Here is a 27,454-nt window from a genome sequence, read left to right as displayed (position 1 = left end):
ATATATATATATATACACACACATTAATGTTAATTTAACAACATTTAATTATTCCATATCATTACATTTAAAATCTTTTTATAAGTGAAAAAAGGTCAAAACGGAAAGATTATAAGAGAGTAAGAGATTGAGGGAGTAATTAAAAAAAAAAAAAAAAAAAAGCCTATCTCCCGATAATTTTTTAGGTCGCGTACTCAAGTTGATACTCTATGTATTCTGTAGTTTGTTTGCTGCAGTAGCAAATGCCCCCAAATACTATCACTCCAACCTAGAGCCACAACCAGACACTAGCCACTAGTTTTGGGGTCAACTCTTACAGTCACATTCATAATTCTTAATTGCACTTAACTCAAAGGGGAGTAAAATTTGGATTGGGCCGAACCTTAGTATGAAACCTCACGGCCAAACTCGAAAAAAAAATGTCAAAGCCAATATTTTTTTTTTTTTTTGAGTTCGTGTTTAGTTAATAACCCTACTGAATCGACACCTTTTACAGATTAAGCCAACCCAACTTCACAGGTCAAATTTGAGAGTAGAGGAAGTATGGGAATTCTCTTACTCCCAAGAAAATGTAGTTGGTAGGGCTCGAATTTGTGACTTCAAAGTCACAAGGTGAGTTCCCCATCAATTCTAAAGCTTGGTAGATAACTAGATTTATTATTGTAAAGGTAATGAGATAGATCTTGACTCGATCTTTTTCTCCCCAGTTTTTGCCACATGTTTGTTAATTGTTTTACGTCACACCTTTTTGTATCCGGTACGATCTTGACCATCGTGTTGTCGTGTTATAAGTGTAAATGATGATCCCATTATAAAGATATATCATAAAATTCATAAATTATTGATTTGTTTTTTCCTTAAGTGAGTTGATTCTTGTTAGTTATGTGTTGGAATTCTCAACAATAACCCGACCTACTTAGCTAAATGTGCGTATCGTGTTGACCCATTTAATTTAATGTCTCGTAAACCTTTGACACTAACTCGACCTTTTTGTTTCTAATTCACGCGTGTCAGCTTTCTCCGGCTCTACTCTAAATCCATCAAATTATACAATGACTACTCGTACAAGTATACTGTTATTACTGTAAAAATAACGTGGTAATCTTCAGATCGTATCTCCCCTGTCTAAGTCCTCTCTTCGATCTGCAGCGGCGCGTTCTAACACCCGCTGTCGTAACTCACCTTTTCTCCCTCCAAAATCTTTTCTTCTCTCTACTTCTGGAAATTTCTACTAATTTGCTTCAATTCAAAATTTCGAATCGTAAATAATACTCTCTCATCAATTTGCTGAAATTCCTTGGATATTCTGTACAAATCGCTGCAAATTCACTTCATCTTTTATCAAATTGAGTTCAAATCATACAAATTTCCTCTGCTGTGTTGTATGATCCAACAATGGCGAAAATTAGGGATAGGACTGAGGATTTCAAAGATGCTGTTCGCCGTCAAGCCGTTTCTTTCGATTACAACGAGGTACATTTCCCAATTCTCTATTTTAGGTCAAATTCAAATTATTGATGATTGATTGTATTGGAATTACTTTAATTATCATAATATAGATTATAATTGTATCTTGATTGAATGAATTTTAATTCTTATCAACTTTCAATTTTGGTGTGTTAGTCTAAAATTGCTGCTATAATGGCGTCATTCATAATACACAAGCCTCGCGAAAGGACTCCGTTCATGAAATCTTCGTTGAAAACAGTAAGATGATCAATTTAATCTTCGAGGCGTTTGATTTGATTGGACAAACATTTTTGATGCATTGCAATGCTGTAATGTGTTGATTTGGTTGGCGTTTTTTAATTTATAGCTTGAGAGCATTGGAGAGTTGGAAAAATATTTGATGAAACATAAGCGCGATTATGTTGATATGCATCGGACTACTGAACAAGAGAGAGATAGCATTGAGCAGGAAGTAAGTTCTAAGCTATCTTTATGTTGGACTTATTGTGTATAAGTATTGTTTTGTGTTCGGCTTATCTATAATTTATTGAACATTCAGGTACTTGTGGCAGCATGTTAAGTCGTAAGTCTTGAACAAATTGATTGATTCTAACCTCATACTTTACCATGGCTATGTCAAATTTGTTTGATTTTCTTTGACTTTATTTAGATTAATAAGTGTGTGGTAGTGGTTTAAATGTTAATTGCTCGTGTTTGGACCAAAGGTAACAAATTTGAGCTCTTCTCTGTAATTAAAATGAGCACAGCAACAAATAAACAAGAGGAAAGACAGAAACTTGATAAAGATGAAGCTTTTTTGATAAATATTGGGATTTCATACAGTTAACTGTCCTTCAGAAACATAACTGTCCTTCAGAAACATATAAGACCTTTGCTCTTCATAATTAGCCATCAACACGGCAATATTTGCCTGATTCTTTGTTTAATCTCTCTATATATCGTTATACAATGCTCCTCAATTCATACCCTCTAAGCTTTCAAGCTAATCCATTCAATGTTATCTAAGTGAAGCACATTAATCTTTCAAATAATTACAAACCTACCAAGCTGAATTTCACAATTACCATTGGAAAAATGTAAGACCTTGGCAATTTATAATTGATCATCAACAGCTAGTAAACAAAATAACCTTGATCTTGTACCAAGGGATTTACCATCGCTTACCTTAATCATAAGAGCTTAAATTGAGCTTCAATTTGTCTAGCTACTAATGATACTAAGGCAACAACAATGCACTATATATATTGCTCATCCAAAAGTCTAAAAACTTACTACAAGACTGTTTCACTTGTCTTTATCTGCTATTACATTATCACATAGAGACTTATGCCTAACTATAAATTGTTGTACAAATACTCGTCAATGTGTTCACTCTAATCTCTGAAATTATCCACGCTTTTGTTTTCGAGATGAGCACATTAGTCACATATTATTTATGTCATGATTGTATATCTGATCATTTGACCAATAAACCTTATCAAGTTCATTGAGAAGGTAATTAGTATTGATATTGAGTTCTTTGACATTTGAAATTTGTTCTTTGCAGGTTACTTCTTTTGTTAAGTTGTGTCAAAAGCAGATAGAGGTTCTAAAAGCCAGTATAAGTGATGAAGAAGCCAATTCGAAGGGCTGGCTTAGTATGAATACAGATGGTTCAAATGCTGATATTATTGCACATAAACATGGTGTGGTATGTGATTTATGATGGTTGTAGTTAGTTTCTTATCCTGCTAACTAGCTCAGTATGGTGCGTGTTGAGGTGGGGTTGGGTTTTGGCTTTGCTGGTATTGGTGCTTTTCCTCCATTCTTTCATGAGACCTTCTGAGTTCAGAATGTGGATATGTCTCTAGGTTTAGCTACCTTAAATCAAGAAGCAAATTTTGTTGTGCTGTTTCCTATATTTGTGTTATGCTTTTATGTCCTTCACTCCTTGGTTTGTTAATGGATCACGGATGTGTCATGTCTCAGTGGCCCAACTTCAACAAGTAGATGAGATAATCTAACTTATTAGGCTTGATGAAAAATAATGAGGATAGTTAATTTGTGTGTTAGTCAGTTATTGTATACCTGTTCGCAAATTGATATACCATAAGAGCAACTTTTTTTCTGTTGGAAATTACTCATCAAACTTATTGGAAATGATTCGAACTTATTAGAATATTCTGTTGTTGTGAAATGAACTTGGGTATTAGCTGTTGGAAAGTATTGGAAATTATAAATTTTTCCTGAAACTTAATTTCTTAAGGTAAAAAGAACATAGCCTTTGGACATTCTCCTTTTATGCATCAGTTCCTTTGCAAGGTTGCCCTTTTCTTTTTAAGAATTCCCTCTTTGTTATTGGTGTATGACTACCGTTCCTGTTTTTATGTCTTGAGCAGTAAGATCTCACAACTGCCAATCAATTTTGTATGGTTTACTCACTGGCAAGTGAATCATGTCCCACTATTGGTTGTTTGATGTGAAGAATGTGGATTAAAAGTTACTGATTCATTATGGCAGCTAAATGTTACAAGTACTTAGATTTAGTCGATTAACTAAACTGACACAGTTGGAAGTTAAATTATTATGGTTGCATTGTGTGGCATCTACATTGTTGCGAATTTTCTTTGTAAAGAAGATAATTCCTTTGTTTTCTAGGTTTGGCACATTTCCCTTAATCCCTTATTTCTGAAACAATATACAGGTTTTGATTTTGAGTGAAAAGCTTCATTCAGTTACATCAGAATTTGATCGGCTGAGAGCTATACGGTTCCAAGATACACTTAATAGAACAATGCCCAGAAGAAAAAGAAGCCGTGTCCCCGATAAAATTTCAACAGATCGTTTGAAATCAAAACATCCAGAGGCCACAGAACCTGATGAAGTGGAACCAAGTCCCCAAAGAGTCCAAGAACAGCTTTTGGATGATGACACTCGTGCACTTCAGGTTATAAGTTGCATATGCATCATGATACTTTGAATAGTATCAATACACACTTTATAGTTAGTATTTGGCTGCAGAATTCATCAGAATAACAAAAAAAGTTAATGTAGGTGGAGCTGAGTAATCTCCTTGATGCTGCTCAAGAAACTGAAACCAAAATGGTGGAGATGTCTGCACTGAATCACCTCATGTCTACACATGTTCTCCAGCAAGTTCATCAGATTGAGTATCTATACGATCAGGTGAGATTTGTTATCATAGTTGATGGACCTTGAAATTAAAGTGTTTTTGCTAAAACCGAGCAACGAATTTTTGGTCTTTAGTTAAATTTAACAATTGTGTAATCGTGCCATCTATGGAATGCATTCTGAGTTTCTGATCATCACCAGTATGTTAAAGTGAAATGTAATCTTTTTTGTTCCAATTTCCAAATCTAATATAACAACTGTGTAATTGTGTCGTCTATGGAAGGCATTCTGAGTTTCTGATCATCACTGATATGTTAAAGTGAAAAGTCATCTTTTTTGTTCCAATTCCCAAATCTATCTTGACCTCATATTGTAATCATAGTATGATTTGCAGCTTTTATATTTTTCCTTGTTATAATCGAACTTCTTGCAAATCTGTGATATTTAGTAAACCAAAGACATAAATTGCTCCATCAAAGTAGAGCAATTTAGATGAGCATTTTTTTCATTACTGCCAGTACCCATGGCATATCAAAGTGCATCTTATTAGGCCTAAGTTTTATGTATAAAAGTGTTGTGCATTAATATTTAAAGCCCTCAAATTATGCTGTACGTATTATATATATTCAAATTGTTAACAGCTATTGCCGTATGATGGAAGTAGAACTTGCACATTCCATTAATTTGCTTTTTACCATGGTTAATATGACCATGGTCCAAGTTTCATGTTCATATAAGGCCCTTGAAGGGCTTGAACCAACTGTTCATGTGAATTTATTTTTTTCATGAACATTGAAAAGTTTAACGATCATGGTTCATATTTCATCTGTGTCCCTTAGTTCCTTGAACTTCTGTGGTTCCTTTTGTGGCGACAAGTTGGGGAGGTCGTATGGAAAAATAGCTCGACACCAGGGTGATGTCAGAGCACGTACATGTAGCTCTCAGGAGGAGAGAGAAACTCATGAGCAAACTCTACCCCAACAAATAGGGATCTTGAGTTGCTTTTGGGTGGATCTTCAGTGATGTATACTCTCATCTAAAAAATAACTGTACTAAAAGCCATTTGATTTGGAAGATTTGAGTTCTGGTGTTTTTTTTTTTTTTTTTTTTTTTTTTTTTTTTTTTTTTATGTCTACTGTTATTTAATTGTCATCACAAACAACTGTGTTAGGTATTATGTCTATAAGATCATCTGAGAAACCTTGTATTTACACACCATTTGCTATTTTTTGTCTATTCAGGCAGTTGAAGCAACGCATAATATGGTGCTTGGCAACAAAGAGCTTACTCAAGCCATACAGCGAAACAGCAGTAGCAGAGTGTTTCTTTGGCTGTTTTTTGTTGTACTTACTTTCGCAATCTTATTTCTTGATTGGTATAGCTGATGAATGTAGTAGGTATAGAGGATTCAGAAGCTGCAAGCTAATTATCAGTCATCAATCTAAAAGGCAGTAGAAAATATGTCCACGGTTCATGACCAAATGTACTGGTGGTGTGAGGCTAACAATTCTCCAATATACAACGTACTTGTGAAAAAATTTCTTTGTATCCATCGTTTTCAGCCTGATATATACAAACTAGGAAATTTCATACTACACACTTTTTTTTTCTTGTTTGAACTGTTGGTCCCTGCGTGCTAACATGTTGCAGACTTGTAGAAAACATGTTTACAACCGTGTCATCAACGAAAGTTGGTTTGGATGTTGGATCTTATCTTTTCTTTTTTTTAAGAATTTTTCCATTCAGCTTCAGATGGTTAAGGACACATCCCTTCTTCATGAAAGACAGCATCTATGCCCTTTTACTCCGTCGTATACTCTACATATTCCAATGAAAGTGGCCGAATCAATCGGGTTTTGGTTGTAGTTAAAAATGTTTGGTGAAATTTTGGTTGTAATTTGCATAAATAAACTTTGATGATTGAAACTCGCAAAATGAATACTTTTATCAGTTGCAATTGACAAATTTTCTTTTTTATTATTAAAAAAAAAATGCTAATCTCAAAACGCTGCTCAAAGGGCGTTTCCAAAATGACTTTGCTAAAGGTATATAAATCAGCTGTTTGACCAATCCAAGCCGCTCTTTTTTTGCTTTAAACCGCTCTTCACCAACCAAACAAGTCGCCAACTTAGATTCCAATTTCCCAAAATAACAGTCCCCTACAGTCTGGTAGTTTGGTCCCACCTTTCTGCCGTTCTGCATCATATTTATTCACATGGTATCATATGCTAAATAATGTTACACATTATATTAATCGTTATACTACTTCAGTTTTTTTTAGATGACACATAATTCCTCCGTTCTATTAATATTGCAATAATGGACTTTTTACACTATTCATCACTCTTGTTTGACCATATAATATGAGCTATACGTTAAGCAAAATATAGTCAAGTGAGATCTTATTGGATTCGTCTCATATTATTTTTTTAGAAGTTTTTTTAGTTGTCACGTTTCTTTTTTGGGTAAATTTTTTACCATGTATTTACAAGCTACCCCACTTATTTTTTCATTCTCTCTCATACTATTTTCTCCCCTTAATATATGTGCCTAAATCAAACGCGTCAACTAAATAGAAACGGAGAAAAGACATCATATGATTTTAATATAATATAAAGATTATTAGATTATAATCTTATACACACTGTTCTTCTACGTATTACAGCATTACAGGCTGCATTACATATATATACAAACATCCTTCATTTGAATTATAAAAAAAAAACACTCTTACTTCTCTCATTCTGTTTTTTCACGTTTCTTTGGTTTCTCCGAATTTTGAAGGAGAAAAAGTCGACTTTTTTCATCTCAAAATCTTCAATTTCAGGTGATTTCCTTTTCTGAGTTTCATTTATTTTGCATTATAATCTCACTTTTAATTTCATGCTTGTTTAGTCAGATCTAATCTGTTTAAGCTTTGGTTGACAATCTGGTTGTTTATTGATCCCGATAAAAAAAAAGTAAACTATTGTTTGAAGTAGAATTGTTAGTTGGGGTCTTTATGTCAGCTTTTTAAGTACCCGTGTTGGATCTTCGACTCTTTAATAGGTTTTATGGCCTTATCGACACTTAGTTTTTGGCAAATTTATTGAAGCTTATCATATAATTAGTCGGACAATTGAACATGTACCCGTGTGTGAAATTGAGTCTGAGTAACATAGAACATTATCGATTTTCTCTAATTCTTGGTTTTTGTATTTATTTTTACAGGTAATCCGTTGTTCTCTGACACCCAGTTCCTGAATTTGAGGTGATTTTCTTTATTATAAAGAATGGATTTTTATTTCTCTTTAATAAATCTATAACAATCTTAGGGTTTAGACTTTAAATAATCAGCCAAAATTTTGCATTTTCAAATATACCCAGTTAGCTAAATATGATCATGTTCTACTTTTCAGGGAGTAATTCTGAATAATTTGTTGTTTCAGGGGCCCAAATTAATGTATTTTTGATCTGATTGAGTAAATTGAATTGTTGCTGAAGAAGTTATGAGTGAACAAAATCCTGCCACCCCCTTAATGCCCAATTCAAATTCAAGAAAGCTTCCTGATTTTAAGCAATCTATTAAGTTGAAATATGTCAAATTGGGTTACCATTACCTCATTACCCATGGAATGTATCTGTTCCTATCACCTCTTATTGTTGTCATTGCTGCCCAACTCTCCACTTTCTCTTTGGAAGATGTCTATGTCCTTTGGGAGCATCTTCGCTTCAACTTAATATCGGTGATTGTATGCTCGACCCTGTTTGTTTTCTTGGCTACCCTTTATTTCCTTACTCGGCCTAGCCCTGTGTACCTCGTGAATTTTTCGTGTTACAAACCTGATGATTCTCGGAAGTGCACGAGGCAGATTTTCATGGATAGGTCTCGTTCCATTGGTACGTTTACAAAGGAAAACCTTGAGTTTCAAAGGAAGATACTCGAGAGATCAGGACTTGGTGAAGATACTTACCTTCCAGAATCTGTTCTTCTCGATCCTCCTAATGTGTGTATGCAGGAGGCTAGGAAGGAAGCTGAGATGGTGATGTTTGGAGCCCTGGATGAGCTGTTTGCTAAAACGAATGTGAAACCTAAGGACATTGGGATACTGGTAGTGAATTGCAGTTTGTTTAATCCCACTCCATCATTGTCTGCAATGATTGTTAACCATTACAAGATGCGTGGCAACATTGTTAGTTATAATCTTGGTGGAATGGGTTGTAGCGCTGGATTGATTTCAATCGATCTTGCCAAGAATCTTCTACAAGTCCATCCCAATTCTTATGCTGTGGTCATTAGCACGGAGAACATAACCTTGAATTGGTACTTTGGAAATGAGAGATCGATGTTGGTTTCTAACTGTTTGTTTCGGATGGGAGGAGCTGCGATTCTACTCTCAAACAAGAGATCTGATAGATGGCGGTCCAAGTATCAGCTTGTTGACACTGTCCGAACCCACAAAGGTTCTGATGATAAGTGCTTCACTTGTGTTACCCAAGAAGAGGATCCCGAGGGAAAAGTTGGAGTTGCTTTGTCAAAGGATTTGATGGCTGTTGCAGGAGATGCCCTCAAGACTAATATCACTACTCTAGGCCCCTTGGTGCTTCCTATGTCAGAACAGTTGCTTTTCTTTGCCACTCTGATAGGAAAAAAACTCTTGAAGATGAAACTAAAGCCCTACATCCCAGATTTCAAACTGGCTTTTGAGCATTTCTGCATTCATGCTGGAGGAAGGGCTGTTCTTGACGAGTTAGAGAAGAACCTGCAGCTCTCTGATTGGCATATGGAGCCTTCGAGGATGACACTCAATCGATTTGGGAATACCTCAAGCAGCTCCCTGTGGTATGAACTGGCTTATTCTGAAGCTAAAGGGAGGGTTAGGAGGGGAGATAGAATATGGCAGATTGCGTTTGGTTCTGGTTTCAAGTGTAATAGTGCAGTCTGGAGAGCTCTGAGGGGAGTGAATCCCGAAAAAGAGCAAAACCCGTGGATGGATGAGATCCATTTGTTTCCTGTGGATGTCCCAAAGGTATCGTCAATTTCAAACTGAGACAAGGTTGATGAGCCAGCAGTTGCAGCTAAGTATCCCTCTTAGTTGCAGGGTGCTTTGAATGGTTGAAGAAACTAGTTCCTTTCAATTGCTTCTTTTGCAGATTTAACCTTTCTTCGGGGTTGCAGTAGATGATACAGCTGATGCCTCTTGTTGGCATGGAAATGATAACGAATTCGCTTATGAAGTAGAGAATTTGTTATACACTCAGATAAATGTCTAGAGTTGATAAGAGAAGTAGGAAGGTGTGATTAGGTGGAGATTAGAAAGCCTACTAATTTAAGTAGTGAACTATTGATGGAATTAAGCTAGTATTTTTCTTCTTGTTTCTTGGGGTAGACTTTTTGTGTAATTGATTGGTTTAATCTTTTTATTTAATCTGACCATCCTATTGCCTGCGATTTCTGCCAAAGTAAATATTAATGATTGAATCTTGAATAGGTTTTGCTAGTTAATAGTGCTCAATCTCAGCTAAATTTGATATCTATATGAGGGAAAACAGCAGTATCTTCTTAATCTCCTTATCCTTCATTGAAGAAAAGTCAATAGTTTACTGTTGCCTCTTGCCTGTACAAATTTTTAAAATGTAATTTTTTTTTTTCGCACTTGAGCATTGATTTCGAATCTAGTTTTATCATAGTTACAAAGACTATTGTGCTATTACCTTTTTGAAGTTACCAAGTTTATTTTTTTTCCATAGGCTCGAGTGAGCTACAAGGGCATATATAAGAAGTAATAAATGGGGGACTTAGTTTTCATAACTATGCTTAGATCTTATGAGTATTGAAGTATTTTATTGTTCAATTTTTCAAGTTGTTGCAAAAGTTGTGTTTCAAACAAAATTTTGTCATACAAAAACTTTTTTTTAGTGAATTGAAATTATTATTACTGAATATTAAATTTTTAAGGTGAAGAGAATTAGGTCTCAAGTTAGTAGTTCAAAACAATACATGATTCCAAAAGTTACATAACAACTCATACAAAAGTCTATTTAAATAATTTTAAAACAATTCAATTTAAAAGCTAATCTTTATAATGTACAGAAAAACCCTAATAATAATTTGTACATAGTAAAATAAAATTCAGACGCAAGAGTCAATTAAAGGGAAAATAAACCTTTTTTTAGTAAACCGAGATTAGCAACGTCCTTCAACTATCACATTTAGTGAAAAAAGAACTATAACAAAGATTTGACGATCAGTTTGGTAGGTGCCCATATATGTTGGTAATGAGAATGAATTTGTATGTAAATTTGTAAGGAAAATCAAGGTTTAATTTCATGGTAATAGTAGTTAACCCCAAAATCCCAAATTGTCCATTTTTCTCTATAAAATTTCATTCCCACCTAATACTTCATCTCAAGTGATAAGTAAATGGTAATGATAAAACGTTAAAAAAAAAAACAAAAACAAAAACAAAAAAAAAACTTATGCTTTAAGATGAAATCACATTTCCATGGGGATTATAATGTTAATTTCTTTTATAATTTACGAAGTACATGTAAAACTATTCCTGTTATCAAAATTTATGATCGGCTATCAAATGGGTTGTAATGAACAACAGTAGTAAACAAAGGCCATTATGGACTTCAATTTTATAGAAGTGGCAAAAGGTTTTCACAAACCACGAAAGTTCCCAATTACCCTCAATTTATTGTGCAAAATGACAAACCACAAAAATACCTAATTACCCTCAACTTAATAATAATAATAATAATAATAAATAAATAAATAAAAATTAAAAACCCTACCCAACCAACCGGTGGCCAAAATCGGCCAATTAAGTGGCCAACCGTTGGCCAAAATCGGTCTAACAAGTGGTTGAACCAACATCAGAAACAAGTTTAGCCACCATTATTTTAACATTCGGTTGTGTAAGCTGTCCAATATAAAAACCTCAACCTCCTAGTCGGTAATTAGCAGTGGTGGATTGCAAATAAAGAAGAATCGTAGTGGGTCGCTCATGAGGTGAAAGTGGTGGCAAGGTGATGGTGAAGTAGTAAGAGAATAACCGTCCATAGTTCCATACACACATGACGCTCTAAATATAGACGTTAAAGAGCTACTCTGCGGTAGACCTGACAAATGATTCATTCGGGTCGGGTATGGGTTGAGTCATTTCGGGTCAGCTAACATTTAGGTCGGATATGGGTAGGATCGGGTCGATTCGGGTATGAGGTGAAAGTGGTGGCAAGGTGATGGTGTAGTAGTAAGAGAATAACCGTCCATAGTTCCACACACACCACACACCAAATATATACGCCAAATATATTAAATACGAAGTAGTTCCTATGCGCCAATACTTAACCATTGTTAACCACCATCTAATTTTTACTCGTACAATTTTAAAATCCTAAAAATACAATACTCTATTACTCTACCTTTCCTCTTGAGCAAGCCACTTCCCTAAATTTAATTTTCTCTCTCCCCAAAATCCCAAATCCCTCTTTTCTCACACAAACTCATCTTTCTTCCCCAAAAAAAATTAATGGCGACTGCTCTTACCGAACGTAGTAGCCCTGCAACAATGGCCGCCGGAAACACCACTCATGGCGATGGTCTACGCCAGTATTATCTGAAACGAATCAACGAACTCGAACATCTTCATCGCCAGAAAACCCTTGATCTTAGCCGTCTTGAAGCTCATCGTAATGAGCTCAATTCTCAAGGTGAGCAAACCCTAACCCTAATTTTACCTTTATCGAAATACTCACTTCTTTCTTTAATTTCTGTTCTCTTTGATTTTACTATCGATTTTTATTTTTAATTTTGTATATATTTTTTTCTGGGGGTCGAATTTGTCTTTGATCTCATGTTGGCATTGTTTGGTTTGATCCCTTTTGAGTGTTTTCTTGGTTTTGAGTTTGTAATCTCGTCGTTAATTAGTCAAATTTTTGTTCTTTTTTCCGCAATTTTTGTTTCGATTTGTTTCCGGCTTAATTGCAATTATGATGTTTTAGTGTAGTAATTAGCTGAATACCAAGATTTCGGAAACTTTCACCTTTATCTTCAATTTACTGTGTGACCGAATTTGTGTGATGTCCTTTCCCTTGATGCTGAATTGCTGTACATAGGGTTTTGGAGTTGTGATTTTGATCAATTTTCTTTCGGGGTGGATTATTGAACGATAACGAGGGAGGGGCCAATTGATTTCCTACTCTGTCTTTGTTTTAGGATCTGGGAGTTTATTGTGATTGATTTGTGATGTATTGGGATTTGGGAAGCTTAACAAATCAAACAATTTACTAGTTTCTTCAAATTTTCGATATAGCTATCTGTTGTAAGATTCGAAAGTTCGGAATGGTTGCTGTTGCTGTTGTTGTTTATGGGTTTAGTTTCTATCTTGGTATTTTTTGGGACACATTGCACCATTGCATTTCTGTTTGTTTCAGATTTCAACTGGAGATTTTAATTAAATGTGGGTTGCTTAAGTTTGGTATAAGTTGATTGTTTGGAATGTGTTGTGTAAACAGGGAATTGTTCTTGTGTGGTTTGTGATGAATAAGGTGTACTTTGTAGTTGTTTAATCAATTTCGAATCTTACATAGAAATTATGCTTTATTGCAAGTATGCTTTAAAAGCTTGGCCTTTTAACCCACATTGAGTGTAGTTAGACTTATACTGTTATACTCTCTTGGACATGCTCAGTCAGGATGCTTAAAGAGGAACTTATGCTGCTTCAAGAGCCTGGATCATATGTTGGAGAAGTTGTCAAAGTAATGGGAAAGTCTAAGGTGTTGGTCAAGGTAAGCTTTTATCATTGTGTACTGAGTCATTTTTCTATAGCGACACATTATAGAATCAATAACTGTTAATGGTAGTCTTCAATTTTCCATTTAAAAAAATAAATAAATTATGAAAGTAGTCTTATCGTCAATGATAAAGTGGAGTTTCTGATTATTACCAATCCTGTAACAGGTTCATCCAGAAGGGAAATATGTTGTTGATGCTGATAAGAACATTGACATAACAAAACTCACACCTTCCACTAGAGTTGCTCTTCGCAATGACAGCTATGTCCTCCATCTAGTCTTACCTAGTAAAGTTGATCCTTTGGTGAACCTTATGAAAGTTGAGAAAGTTCCTGATTCTACTTATGACATGATTGGAGGTTTAGACCAGCAAATTAAAGAGATAAAGGAGGTTAGCTGTCACTATGTTCACCCCCACCCAATGACGACAGTTTATGAGTAGATTACTTTTGTTAAACAAATTCTAACTCTTTAAAAACTGTTTCAGGTTATTGAGCTTCCAATCAAGCATCCTGAATTGTTTGAGAGTCTGGGTATTGCTCAACCTAAGGTGAAATTACTGAACCTTTTTCTGGTTTTGACCTATTTGAACCTCATTATGATTAATGAATGATTTAAAAGAATTTATGTCTCTGGTTCTGAAGACATGTTTTTTGTTAACATTAACTCCCTTCACCATTTCACATTTATGGGCTTGTGGGAGACTTTCATTGCTATACTGCGTTTATTTCTTTTATTGGGTGTCTTAACCATCATTTTTTTTTTTGGTAATCATGACTGTATCTGTCTTTTGTTTTGTATAGGGAGTTTTGCTCTATGGTCCACCTGGTACTGGAAAAACTCTGCTTGCTAGGGCAGTGGCACATCACACTGACTGTACATTCATAAGGGTTTCTGGGTCAGAGTTGGTGCAGAAGTATATTGGAGAGGGTTCCCGAATGGTTAGAGAACTTTTTGTCATGGCCAGGTTTGTTATATCTTTTGTTTAAAGCCTGCTATACTGTGTTGATATCCCTATTTGACATTGCATCATAAGGTTTTCAAACTTACATTATTTTTTTGTGCTGATTTAGTCTGAATGAACAAGGTGCATGACTTTTTGATGTTGCTGTTGTGCAGAGAACATGCTCCATCTATCATATTCATGGATGAAATTGATAGTATTGGATCAGCAAGAATGGAATCTGGATCTGGAAATGGAGATAGTGAAGTTCAAAGAACTATGTTGGAGCTTCTCAATCAATTAGATGGATTTGAAGCATCAAAAAAGATTAAAGTACTTATGAGTTGTTTTCTGAATTGTACTTAATTATATTATTGGACTATTAATACCTTATATTTCATTGTCATTGATGTGGCATAATTATCCTCAGGTTTTGATGGCAACAAACCGTATTGATATTCTGGACCCAGCTCTCCTTAGACCTGGAAGGATTGATAGGAAGATTGAGTTCCCCAATCCCAACGAAGATGTGAGTTTAATATATTGGCATCATGTCCTTATTTCGCAACTTTGTGGTGCACTTCGTATTTGCATATTTCCTTCTTTAACTCAATTAACTGTCAAGCAAGTGCTTTATCCCCTCCCTGAAGATCATGTAGCTAAAATGAGTCTCCTGCTTTGTGCTCTGCTTTATGGACTGAAAGGACCCTTATTGATCTGAGTAGGCTAGTTCAGTAAGTTTGGAGGCATGGAGAAACTTTCACCAATCTGTTTTCTTTTGTAGGCTTCCTCTTGAAGTTCCTTTGTAGATTAACCTAAAGTGCTGATACTGTTGTCTTCTTTTAAAAAGGCTTAGAAACTTTCTTTTATTATACCTTTCTTTGGATTGGAGTGAGGGGAGAGAAAAGAGGAGAGGGGAGGGGGGATTGGATTGAGGGGAGAGAAAAGAGGAGAGGGGAGGGGGGGGTTATTATGATGCGCTGTCTACTGTCATTAAGTGGAGTTAAATTATTGGCTCTGTGGTTACTCACATAACTGATAGAGAAAATAAGGGTGGCATGTAAAATGAAGTAAATTTGAAATTTGATTCTGCCTTTAAAGGATTATAATTAAATAATTAATGATCCTAATCGAGTGGCAGTAGCTGTTTGGGACTTTGGGTATAATGTACTCATTGGTTATAAAATATTCTTAGGTGGAAACAGCATTATAAGTCTTTTTGATATATGGAAGAAGGAAGATTTTGTTATATTTTTATTCCCTAATTGACGTGGAAGAACATTATATCAGAAGAAAGCACTTAGCCACTTAGTGACTCATATAGTTAAATCTATCAATGTACCAAAGTCAGGGTGCTCAACCCTTTCTTTGCTTTGACAAGGTGGTCTTTGTCCTTTAAATGTAGTGCCAAGTATTTGGTAATGCATTTTTGAAATACACATGTTATTCATTTGGTTTAGGGTCATGCATTACTAAGCAAGTAGAATCAGCCTTCACTTGCTGTAAGCAGTTTTGAATGAGCTATTTCCCTTGCATTTATAAACTTAGAATACTTAATAAAATTTTATCTGAAATTCCCCAACATATTAACAGTGCTTCTACATTATTCTAAATGACTTTGCTGCATCTTTTCAGTCTCGTTGTGACATCTTGAAGATCCACTCTAGAAGAATGAACTTGATGCGCGGGATTGATTTGAAGAAGATTGCGGAAAAGATGAACGGGGCTTCTGGTGCAGAGTTAAAGGTTTGCAAACTGTTGTTTTCCTTGAGCATCTTATATCATTTTTTTGGTGTAAAATGCATATCAAATTCTAGAGCTTTTCAAGTGATACAGAGTTTCCAAAGGATTATGATTTCTTACGACATGTAACATGTTACACATGCCATTCCTAAACCATACTTAGACAAACCGTTGGCATTATAATGAGACTAAAGCTATTAGACAACGCTGTTTCGGTGTTTCCCTTCCATATTGGAAATGCCTATCATTTATTGTATGCTTAGGCTTATCTTTTTTTTTTTGGTTGGGATAAACTGATGACAAAGTTTGGCTTGTAAGGAACATTAGATTTTTGTCAGTCTCATAGATAAACTTTATTTTGTGCTACCCTGCAGAAACAGGACACTAGTGAAAATTATAGATGTAGGTCTGTGAGAGTCGAGTAATTGTTGCTTTCCCATCAAATGTGATGAAAGTTGTGCTGTGCTGATTTTCTGAATCTAAACCTAGTTTATTGGTAAAATGCAAGGGAGTGATGCAAAACAGAATTTTCCTTACAAACATGCGTCTGAGAGCAAATATGTTATCATTGTGAGCTGGGAACCCAGAAAAAGTAGATTCTAGTATTCTGTTGTCAGTTGCTGAAACTAACAGGATTTATGCTTGGACTTAATTACAAGTACGATGTTTACAAAACAATATTCTGTAAGTTGGCTGTGATAAGCTATTGAATGTTAATAACTGCTTGCCCAATGAATTGACATTTGCATATTTAATCTGTGTTTAGCTGCACACCTGTTTAATAGCAATTTTGAATTGAAACAGTTTATCCAATTGATTCCCCCCCCCCCCCCTCTCTCCCTTTTCATTTTTTGATCATGTAAACATAGATATCTTGGACTCTTGGTCTATATGATTTTCCTGTCGGTGATTTATACATGCATGTAACCAAATTCCTCTACTCTGGTGTGTGCAGGGTGTATGTACTGAAGCAGGTATGTTTGCTTTGAGGGAGAGGAGGATTCACGTAACACAGGAAGATTTTGAAATGGCTGTGGCAAAGGTGATGAAGAAGGATACAGAAAAGAATATGTCCTTGAGGAAATTGTGGAAGTAAAAACTTCATGTCCTTGTATTCTTTCTGGCGGCATTGATTTTCCCATTGAAAAATTGACGAAACAAGACAATCTTAAACTAGTTACTAGCAAACTAATTAGCAGAGAACAGATGAATGAATTCCTTCCTATATATTTTTTCTCTGCTTTGGTTGGTTATTTGAAGGTTTAATTGCTAAAAGTTGATGTATTAGCTAGATGCTGGTGGTAAATTATTTGAAGTTCTATAGTTCTTCTGCAGTGTTATTGTCCATTTCATCCAGAATTTTTTTTGCTGAACTGATTTTGTTTTTACTGAATCGAAATTATTTTTATGGAAATATTATTTTTAAGAGAAAGAAAATAAGGCCTTAGTTTTTGATACAAATCTACACCTTAAAGTATATGATTTGATTAATTAATTGATTATATATATATAAGAATTGTTATTTTTTTCTTTTTCACAAAACTTTAAAAAAACTAAAAAACAGAATTAAGTAAATTCCTACGCCGCGCTGCAACTGCCAAGGAATGGGCACGAGAAACAGCAGATTTACCCACTTTGCTAATATGACAAGTAACAAAGGAGTCAAGGACCGCACCAATATCCTGTAAAAGCCAAACCACAGCAATATCCTTGAGGCCAGTGCCAGAAAGCAAACTCAAAATATTCTGGCAATCTGTGAAAAGGGAAACGCTAGAAAACCCTTGTCGACGAGCGTGCTTCAGAGCAAAGAAACAAGCCAATAATTCCGCATGAAGATAAAGGCGTAATCTGATTGGCCTTATAATGAACTTGAGCGGACTCACTTGTTTACAATTTTTGGGTACAGAACCGCGTCTAACTAGATCGTGAATATCCTTATATCCTTACACAGAAGAACAAATAGATTATACGTATTACAATATACTAGTATATAAACTCTTATCCAACTAGACATTGAATACCACCAAGCATATCTTGGTCTAGTGGTCAAGTTTGTATCTCACAACTAAGAGGTTGTGGGTTCAAACTCCATTAGAGGCACCTTTTGGGGTGGTGAATGGTGATTCCCTTACCCTTCCCCTTCCCCATCACTTCCAAAGTGCCTAGCCCGCTAACCCGAGTCGGGAGGACCAGTGAGAGGTTCCGATCCGGTAGGGCCCTTCTCCTTATATATTGCTAATTAAGCATAAAACATCAACTTGAACTTATTGATACGTTTTAAATGTGATTGCATATAAAAAAAAGTTGTACAAAACCTACAAAGGTGACTCTTAAGTGATAATGAGTTAATAATGACGTAAAGTACGGGCGCAATAAAAAATCACCATTTAAGATGTTCCGCACTATTGAATATTGATGTTCTAACAAGTAACAACTAGAGGTGTAAAAAAAATTCATACTCGATTACTCAAATTTATATTAAACCAAATAAAGCATAAATTTTACAACGACTTGGACTCATATTAACAATTGTGAATGGATTTTCAACAGCTAACTAGCAATAGAATTTAAATAAATATGGACTACTGTTTTCAGAAAATAGAAAACCATAAAACTCTATTGTAATTTAATATATAATCATAACAAACTACTATGTATTTTTCCTTTGATAATTGCTAAAAAAAAAACTACTCCCTCCGTCCCAAAAAAAAACGATCCATCTGGGATGATTACGTGGGTATTAAGAAAGTTAAGTAAAAAGAAGTAAAAATATATTGGAAAGATAAATTTACATGGGGTTTGTAAAAAAATAGAGAGAGAAAGTAATAAAATAACATGGAAAATCAAATTTTTATATGGGGAAGCTAATTTTGCACAAATATTGTTGCAAATTGGTGGTGTTTTAATGCAAATGGGTCCTTCTTTTTGGGACAAAGTTTTGACCAAATGGGTCGTTCTTTTTGAATGGAGGGAGTAATTCTAATTGGACCCGAATCATACTCAACCGAGTTACTCCATGTGACCTACCCAAATAGATCCAAACATAAATCTAATCCTACTTTAAAAGAACCCGAACAATCCAATTGCCACCTCGAGGTAAGACCGTAAGGTCATCAGCAGGCCCCAACAGTACACAGCAACGTGCTAAGTTTCTATCCATCCAGCTCTAGGCAATAGAAACAGCCAATATCATCTGAACACTATGCAACTGATAGTGCTTAATTTGTTTCCACTCAAACTTGTACCCTTTCATTTTCTACCTACCACTACAACTCTTTCTTTGTCATAATTTGTGACACTTCAATTTCAATTTGTGGGCTTCAAAGTTCTTATTAATTTCATTAAACTTGCTCGATTTTCTGCTGAGAAGATGGGTACTTGTGTACTTTGATGGCAATTTGGTGGTGAATTTCTGGTTCAATTTTTGTGGGGTGTTTGACTTTCAAGATGGGAATGGCTTATCTTGAATACCCAGTTGGAATTTCTGTTCAAAATCATGGAAATTGTAAAGATTTTCTTCATAAATTGGAATCAAGAAGCTTCAGCTATCAATCCAATTTAGAGTTTTGTAGAAATAATGCCTGTTCATCCTTAAATTCCAGCTTCACATTCAAGGTATTATCATACATTCATACAATTTTTCTTTTCTATGTGTAATAATGTTTATAAAGTTGCTGAATTATCATAAATATGGAGGTTTTTTTCTTTTCATCAGAAGATTGCACTAATTAATGTTGTTGCAACCCTTTTAGGGTGATATTAAAACAGTTGTTTTCTAGTAATTCTGTTTTAGACTCTTCATTTTAGACACTCCAACATTGGCGCGAATACTTGATGCTTCAATTTGATCAAAAACATGGAATTGTTTGGTGATATTGCCGATATAGCATTTGAACACATGGTCGTGTTCGACATGAGTATGGAAGTCTTGATAACATATGATCTTATTGTTGTTCTATAGGATAAAATTTATCCGAATTCACCCTCTAAAGATTGCTTCATATTCATACTCCGTTTATAGTATAAAGTGTAGATTATCAGCCATAAGAAGTCATTTTTGGCTATTGTAACTTCAATCCTATAACTGTTGCAAAAAATTGTGGACTATTGACATTGTGATAGGTAGGGCATGGGGTGGAATTATTGACAATGAAGTACCTTTGGACTTGAAGAGTATGTACCACCAATAAATTAGATTTGGATAAAGTAAGAAACAAACTTCAAGTGTGGGTAGGCGAGCTGGTTCGTAGTATTCTTTAGAATGCAAAGCTTATGAAAGGAATGTGGGGAATGTTCCATGTGTGCGTGGAAGGGAAAATCGCACTACATTGGAAGATTGATAGGAAGTTGACAAACATACGGCCATACGGGGTTAGTGGGCTACTCTTCATTTTTCCTAGTCTTATTTGCCATCAGTCGTCATGGCTCAAACGAGTGGTAAGTTGCATCAGGAAGATGATATTCAATTGAATGATGGGGTTGTCATGCATGAGTCAGGCTGTCGTGTCCTTGCAGGGTGAGTTTATGGAAGCATGTTGTATTCCGTTATTCGGTTGAATGACAAGGATATTATAATGAGTTTTTATAAAGGTGCGATTTGGGTACATATGATCGCGCTCAGGTAATTGTTTGGATTTGTGGGTGAGGGCACTACACATGGGTTGTGTGTGGGAAACAAGGAAATTCGAGTCCGATAATGTGTTCTGATCTGTGTGGGACTTGGGAACATTGTCCCATGACTTGCATGGTGTAGAGCTGTAGACTGTTACTGTTGGTCAAGTTGTATCTTCCTTGGTGAATAAGAAAGATGATTCCTTAAGTGGATGTGCAACGGTGATGTGCTTTCTTCTAAATGGGTGTCTTCTTGGAAACAAGTCTTCTGATTGGGAAATTGTTGGGTTATGGAAGCTTTTGTGTATTGTGTGGGTATTGGGTCTTGGAGCCAAGCTACAAATTTGGGCCACTTCTATGCTGCAGCCTATTTGCATGGAGTGGTTGGCACTTGTTGGGCTGTGAAAAGTGTTGTCCCGTGAGACAAGAAGCAACAAGTGATCAAAGTTTCTAGTTGGCAATTTCATAGCTTTAGGATCTTAGCTATTTCCTAGTCGAATCAATATATAAGAAGTTGACTTTGATTAGTATTACTTATACTAGCTGTAATAAGAGTCTAAGTGTTTACGCGCATATATAGGTAGGTAAAAAGACAAGATGGAGTGTTTGGGACTTTGGGTCAAAAATGAGGAAGATTCAATAAGGATTTTTGATTACCTATAGTGATTAGGTTGGGTGTGGAACTCTTGCGGGACCAAGGGTGATCTTGAGAGCCTTGATATAACTTTCGGTGTAAGATCATTGTTTGTTGCTTTTTGTCGTTTCCTGTGTTTATTTCCACATGATATAACTTTCAATTAACTGCATTAGGGAACCATAGTCCTAAAAGAAGACTTTAGTCATCTTATAAAATCAAAGTGTATATATATGATAGCATTTATGTTGTTAAATAATGTTATTTTTAGCCTTAGGATAAACTTTTTGGTGTTCGGTTTTTCTTTTCTTGTTAGTTTTCGGACTACTGTGAACTTTTATGATGCTCCCCCCCCCCCAACCCCCAAGTGAAGTACTAAACAACACCCGTTTATATACAGAGTGCTTTGTGATATATCTTGTCTTCTTGAATGCAGGGATTTGCAGGAAGAACTCGAGCTCTTGCCAATAACAGTGACTTTTTCTGGGAAGAAGTGCCTACACCTATACTTGATATGGTTGAAAACCCCATTAACATGAAAAATTTGTCACCAAAGGTTGAGAAGTCATGGTACCTTTTTCTTTACACCATTTGGTACAATTATGAATAATAATATTGAAACTTAGTGTCTTTATAAGATGAAAACAAACAAGCAGTAAAATGAAGTTTTATGTCAATTGATTAGAATCCTGGTGCAACAGGAGCTGAAGCAATTATCTGATGAAATCCGTGGAGAGCTCTCTTTCATGGTATCAAAAGGACAAAAAAATTTAAAAGCTAGTCTGTCTGTGGTGGAGCTGACTGTTGCAATTCATTATGTTTTTCATGCACCAATGGACAAGATTTTGTGGGATATAGGAGACCAAGTGAGTTATCAGGCCCTTTTTTTATCATTATGGAATTTTTTTGGCTCAGCTTTCTGTTGCTCCCGTTTGTTTTCGTTTCTTCCATTTGAGATAATTGAGATGTGATACTATGAAGAGAGTTCAATACATATTTATACTAATGTGATGCCTTCTGCATTTGAGCAGACGTATGCACATAAGCTACTCACAGAAAGAAGATCTCTGATAAGTACGCTGGGACAGAAAAATGGACTTTCTGGTTATACATCCCGTTCTGAGAGTGAATTTGACCCCTTTGGTGCTGCTCATGGATGCAACAGTATCTCTGCAGGACTTGGTAGATTTTAAATTTTCTTCCTAATAGATATGCTTATTTCTGGAAAAGTGAAAATATTGCTATATATAACCACACCTCCATTATATCCATCTATATTTCAGGTTTGGCAGTTGCAAGAGATATCAAAGGGAAACGTGAGCGTGTAGTTTCTGTTATCAGCAATGAAACAACTACTACTGGTCAAGTCTACGAGGCAATGAGTAATGCTGGATACTTAGATTCAAATTTGGTGGTAATCTTAAATGATAGTCGCCACTCTTTGCATCTTAAGCCTGATGAGGATTCCAGGACACCAATTACTGCACTCTCTAGTTCTTGGAGCAAGGTGCAATCCAGCAAAACTTTTCGAAGATTCAGAGAAGTTGCTAAGGTATGGTTCTCTTGGTGGTCCTTACTAAAAATAAACTGAGCAATTTTTAAGAGAATGAGCTAGTATCCCCTGCTTCGATGAAATTCAAGTTTAATTTTGTTCCATTGTTATATTAATGAGTTTTTTGTTTTCATATTCCTTTAGGGTCTTACTAAGAGAGTTGGTAAAGGTTTGTATGAATGGGCTGCCAAAGTCGATGAGTATGCCCGTGGTATGCTGGGTCCTACAGGATCAACACTCTTTGAGGAGTTAGGACTGTACTACATTGGTCCAGTAGATGGGCATAATGTTGAAGATCTAATTTGTGTGCTACAAGAAGTAGCTTCGTTGGATTCTATGGGCCCTGTATTGATTCATGTCATGACAGATGAAAACATTGGACAACCTAAGAAAATGAGTGAAACAGTGGAAAATCTTGATGAAGGTAATTTATTCAGTAGTTACCTTTATTGCTCTTCAACATCAGTTTTGTACATTATGGCTGGATTCTATATGTATGCATATCTATCAGGATGATTCCGTCTGATGCTTTGACGAGTTTTCTCAGTTATATTCTAATCAGTTTCTTGGTCTTGGTTAATTCAGCTTTTTAGCCTGTGATACAATACAATACAATAATGTTGTTTTGACTCTTTGACACGTGTTAATTGTTTGCTTACACTAATAGAGATGGATGCTTGCTTTGTTTTGCTAGCATGGTTGAATTGATAACATCTTGATTTTCAATTGAGTAAATATTACGTTTTCACTTTGTTAATACTCGGTTAAGTGGAGGTTTCTGAATTGAAAAACACTTGAAATTTCTTTCTTTATACTCGTGCATGCGCCAACTTATGAGGAAAGTTAAACCTTTTTTAGCTGTCAGGTTATCACTGTTGTTTAAGGACTTCAATTTGTTAATACTCTCTATGTTTTCATGCTCTCAAAAACTCTAGTTGAGATCATATGCAATGAAGAAAAGCACACTATGTCGCAACTTGAGGAAGATGTGGATCTTGATTACATTTACTAACTGGTATATGATGGAATCCTTGATGTCCATTCTCCGCTCAAGTTGTTTAACAATTCCTAAAATATTAAAACAGTTGTAGTGACTTAGAGATTTGTTTATGCACTTGCATATACCAGATTCCAATATTTTAATAAAGGCAATACTTTAATGGTTCAGTGGAAATCAAAGCCGATAGTCTTATTCAGTAACAGCATATAATTTTAAAATCGCCATAATAGCCAACGTTTTTTCAATGCTTGTCCTTTTCTTTTCATTTCAGGCTCAAGTGATATTGATTCATTGATATCTAGAATTGGCCCTCAAACATATGACCACTATTTTATAGAGGCTTTATCATTGGAGGCAGAGAAGGACAAGGATATAGTGGCAGTTCATGCAGGCATGAGGATGGAGTCATCAATTCAGTTGTTCCAAGAGAACTTTCCAGATAGGTTTTTCGATGTTGGAATGGCCGAACAGCATGCTGTTACATTTTCTGCTGGTCTAGCATGTGGAGGACTCAAACCATTTTGTATCATTCCGTCTGCTTTCCTACAGCGAGCTTATGACCAGGTCTTGTCTCCCCTCCCCCTCCCCTTTTCTCCTGCATTTTGTCTAATCTTTTGCTTATTATTACTCACTCATCTAGGCCTCCTATCTTAAAGATACTAAAACATGACAGTTGCTTGACTATGGGACACAAGTGTGGGCGCTTGGCCATAAATGGTTCCAAACAATATTGTATGACCCCGGGATGCATCCCCTACCACCCCTTGAATTTTTGACACCGGGTCCCGAAATCTCAAAAAATAGTCCGATTTTGTGTATTATAGCCTTCAAACTTGGCCTCCAGAGAACATTTTTGGACCCGGCAAGATCATGCATCGAGGTCCTTCCTGGGGTTCCCAAAGGGCCCAAGGAAACCTACTTGGTGCCTGGAATCATCTCATTCATCATGTCTTGGCTCACCCTTCGTTACCATGTCTTAAGATGCCTTGCCTTAGCCTTCATTTAATTACTATTTGCTGCCTGATACATTGATTTCTTGTAAGTTGCTAAAAATTAAATGATAAAAAATGGCTGCAAATTGGTCATAGGGGAGTTGAAAAACATGTGCTCATTTGTCTCTCCTGTTGACAGATTGTTCACGATGTTGATAGACAGAAAGTTCCAGTGCGTTTTGCTATCACAAAGGCAGGCATGGTAGGTTCTGATGGACCGGTGTGCTCTGGCTCATTTGATGTAACTTTCATGTCCTGCTTGCCCAACATGATTGTGATGGCTCCCTCTGATGAGTTTGAACTTGCTCGTATGGTAGCCACTGCAGCACAAATTGATGATCAACCAGTGTGCTTCCGGTATCCCAGAGGCACTATAGTTGGCATAGATAACCCCAAGTGTGGAACGCCAATTGAGGTAGTTACTTCACTCTGAAAGTGTGCTTTATTTTTATCAATCAAATGAGCACAGTAATTAGTTGAAAAACCTGATATGTAAAATTACTGCTTCCACTTTCTTATCTCCTGTAAAATACTGCAGATAGATTGCTAAACATAGATTGGCGATGCATCTGTTTTATTCTGTTTAGACCATTTGGTCTCATATCCCTATTACTGCTGATTATGTTTCTGCCTTAACATAGGTTATTTTATGTTTGACTTTTATTTCTGTATTTGATGTGATTGATAATTTTAAGTGTTGTGCACCATTGCCTTAGTTGTGAACTGTTTTCTGTAGAATAGATTGGCAAGGGGAAAGTCCTCATTGAAGGTAAAGATGTTGCTTTATTAGGATATGGAGCCATGGTTCAGAACTGCCTTTTGGCTCAGTCCCTCCTTTCAAAGCTAGGAGTAGAAGTTACTGTTGCGGATGCAAGATTCTGCAAGCCCCTTGACATTAAGCTTGTGAGGAATCTTTGTGAAAATCATGCCTTTCTGATTACTGTAGAGGAAGGATCTGTTGGAGGATTTGGGTCCCATGTTGCCCAATTCATTGCACTTGATGGGAAGCTTGATGGAAGAGTTAAGGTAAATCTTTAAACTGCTTTTCTGTTAATTCTTATTGATAAAATCTAAGCTAATTAATTAACCCTGCCCCCCACAGGCAACATCTGTTTAAATTTATTTTTTACATGATCTATGTTTGAGGAACTTTACATGATCTATGTTTGTGGAATTCTTTCCGATAGAGCTTATTGCTTGACCATACTCTGATTTTCCTCAGTTATCGCCTGTAGAAGCCTCTGCTTTTAGCTTTAACAATTCCAAGCCTATCAATGATTATTTATGGAGTGAAATGACTTTTAAGGTTCCATGGCCTACTGTTTCTGTTGGTGTACCAATGTTATATACATAAATGAGATAGCAAGTTTGAGCCTTGGGATTTGCATGCTAGGATATATTTTCCTCATTTCACCTCTATACTAGGAAACTGCTGTACTTGTATCATGTCAAAACAAATTTAGAGGCACTTGTACAGCTCAATTTTTTTATTGATACCAAGATAGAGTGACACGGTGTATAGGGAAAGTGATGTTGAATGGGGTACGGTGAGAAGCCTATACTTGTGGAAACAAGTTTACACAATATAAATTTCCTAAAGTATAATGCTGGAGCAATGTGTTGTCACCTTCGTTCCTTTCACATCTCTGCTTCTGTTGTGCAAATGGCATATCCTAGTTCAAGTGTTTAACCTTGAGAGGATGCAGTCAGCGCTCTTATATTTGTGATATCTGTGACTCTTGCAGTGGAGACCAATTGTATTACCGGATACCTACATAGAACATGCATCTCCAAACGAACAGCTTACTCGTGCAGGGTTGACTGGTCATCATATTGCTGCCACTGTATTGTCTTTACTAGGTCGTACACGGGAAGCCCTTCTTTTGATGTGCTAGATTCTGGATTTTGTTATTGATTCTCAAGGAGTGACTGCTATTAACTCTGGCCATTACAAAGGACACTGGAAGAGTGTTGAAAGTTCATGAGGGATACCATGATCATGTATTATTCTGTACATCCTGTAAACTTTTTTCGATGTGATTACCTAGTTTCTATTTGATCTGAGGAAGTTACTGGCTACCCGAGAAAGGATGAACATGCAAAAGGCTCGTAGTCTGCAATGAAGTTGCTTCGGTATAGCTCCACTCTGGTTGCTCTTCTAAATTGTTATCATCTGTTAGATATGAGCCTTAAATTTCCTATAGACAAGTTAGCATCTTGTACATTATTATTAATTCTACGTATTGTTTGCTATGTTGTAATATTTTGCATTTTGAATGACAGTATGATAGTCTGTAGTAAGCTATTTGTTGAGCCTTGAAATGTTGTATCAATTGAAATTTTTGCTAACAGTAAATCAATGAATTGAGAATTACCACGCACGTACTTACCGCGGCTTGTATGAGACCAATACACAAATTTTACACGTACCGAAAAATTTAGTAAATATTATTTCATAAAATAATTTTGTAGACGTTTTTTAGTTGAATAATTTAGGAAATTTGATAATATTTTTCATTTTGAGATTAAGGAGTTTAATTTAACTAAAAGCGTATATAAATCAAGCATGTTTGGCGGAGTTGGTGGAAGACACCTTTAGTGAACTTCAACTTCAAGT

At 35.8% G+C, this 27,454-nt stretch overlaps 4 protein-coding genes across 8 annotated transcripts; all 4 read left to right on the top strand.

Annotated features, from left to right (window-relative positions):
- Positions 1 to 1,059: 1,059 nt before the first annotated feature.
- On the top strand, positions 1,060 to 6,176 carry LOC110732180 (syntaxin-81-like). The gene is made up of 7 exons (XM_021912098.1): positions 1,060 to 1,473; positions 1,624 to 1,707; positions 1,817 to 1,921; positions 3,017 to 3,160; positions 4,154 to 4,396; positions 4,504 to 4,635; positions 5,823 to 6,176. The coding sequence occupies exons 1-7, from the start codon at positions 1,396 to 1,398 to the stop codon at positions 5,964 to 5,966; spliced, it is 930 nt and encodes a 309-aa protein (XP_021767790.1). The 5' UTR covers positions 1,060 to 1,395; the 3' UTR covers positions 5,967 to 6,176.
- A 1,088-nt stretch (positions 6,177 to 7,264) lies between these two features.
- LOC110732179 (3-ketoacyl-CoA synthase 11-like) lies at positions 7,265 to 10,014 on the top strand. 3 transcript variants are annotated; one of them, XM_021912095.1, is made up of 3 exons: positions 7,265 to 7,408; positions 7,792 to 7,831; positions 8,010 to 10,014. In XM_021912095.1, exon 3 carries the CDS (start codon positions 8,070 to 8,072, stop codon positions 9,609 to 9,611), a length of 1,542 nt encoding a protein of 513 aa, XP_021767787.1. In that variant the 5' UTR covers positions 7,265 to 7,408; positions 7,792 to 7,831; positions 8,010 to 8,069; the 3' UTR covers positions 9,612 to 10,014. The 3 variants fall into 3 exon arrangements, with proteins under 3 accessions (XP_021767787.1, XP_021767788.1, XP_021767789.1); XM_021912096.1 differs by having other exon boundaries at positions 7,980 to 10,014; XM_021912097.1 differs by lacking the exon at positions 7,792 to 7,831.
- Positions 10,015 to 11,964: 1,950 nt separating this feature from the next.
- On the top strand, positions 11,965 to 17,407 carry LOC110732178 (26S proteasome regulatory subunit 8 homolog A-like). The gene is made up of 9 exons (XM_021912094.1): positions 11,965 to 12,279; positions 13,259 to 13,356; positions 13,529 to 13,753; positions 13,850 to 13,912; positions 14,166 to 14,329; positions 14,482 to 14,638; positions 14,736 to 14,834; positions 15,941 to 16,051; positions 17,004 to 17,407. Exons 1-9 carry the CDS (start codon positions 12,099 to 12,101, stop codon positions 17,142 to 17,144), a joined length of 1,239 nt encoding a protein of 412 aa, XP_021767786.1. The 5' UTR covers positions 11,965 to 12,098; the 3' UTR covers positions 17,145 to 17,407.
- A 1,833-nt stretch (positions 17,408 to 19,240) lies between these two features.
- On the top strand, positions 19,241 to 27,152 carry LOC110732177 (probable 1-deoxy-D-xylulose-5-phosphate synthase, chloroplastic). Of its 3 annotated transcripts, XM_021912090.1 has the most exons (10): positions 19,242 to 19,663; positions 21,730 to 21,849; positions 21,995 to 22,159; positions 22,325 to 22,475; positions 22,577 to 22,845; positions 22,990 to 23,269; positions 24,117 to 24,409; positions 24,977 to 25,252; positions 25,579 to 25,863; positions 26,583 to 27,152. In XM_021912090.1, exons 1-10 carry the CDS (start codon positions 19,496 to 19,498, stop codon positions 26,730 to 26,732), a joined length of 2,157 nt encoding a protein of 718 aa, XP_021767782.1. In that variant the 5' UTR covers positions 19,242 to 19,495; the 3' UTR covers positions 26,733 to 27,152. The 3 variants fall into 3 exon arrangements, with proteins under 3 accessions (XP_021767784.1, XP_021767782.1, XP_021767783.1); XM_021912092.1 differs by lacking the exon at positions 26,583 to 27,152 and having other exon boundaries at positions 19,241 to 19,663; positions 25,574 to 25,750; XM_021912091.1 differs by lacking the exon at positions 19,242 to 19,663 and having other exon boundaries at positions 21,755 to 21,863.
- The last annotated feature ends 302 nt before the right edge of the window (positions 27,153 to 27,454 follow it).

The sequence above is a fragment of the Chenopodium quinoa genome, unplaced genomic scaffold (assembly GCF_001683475.1).
Source record: "Chenopodium quinoa cultivar QQ74 unplaced genomic scaffold, ASM168347v1, whole genome shotgun sequence".
In the NCBI taxonomy this organism is placed as follows: domain Eukaryota; kingdom Viridiplantae; phylum Streptophyta; class Magnoliopsida; order Caryophyllales; family Amaranthaceae; genus Chenopodium; species Chenopodium quinoa.
The sequence above is the reverse complement of the archived record's forward strand: the minus strand, read 5'-3'. Positions and strand labels throughout refer to the sequence as shown.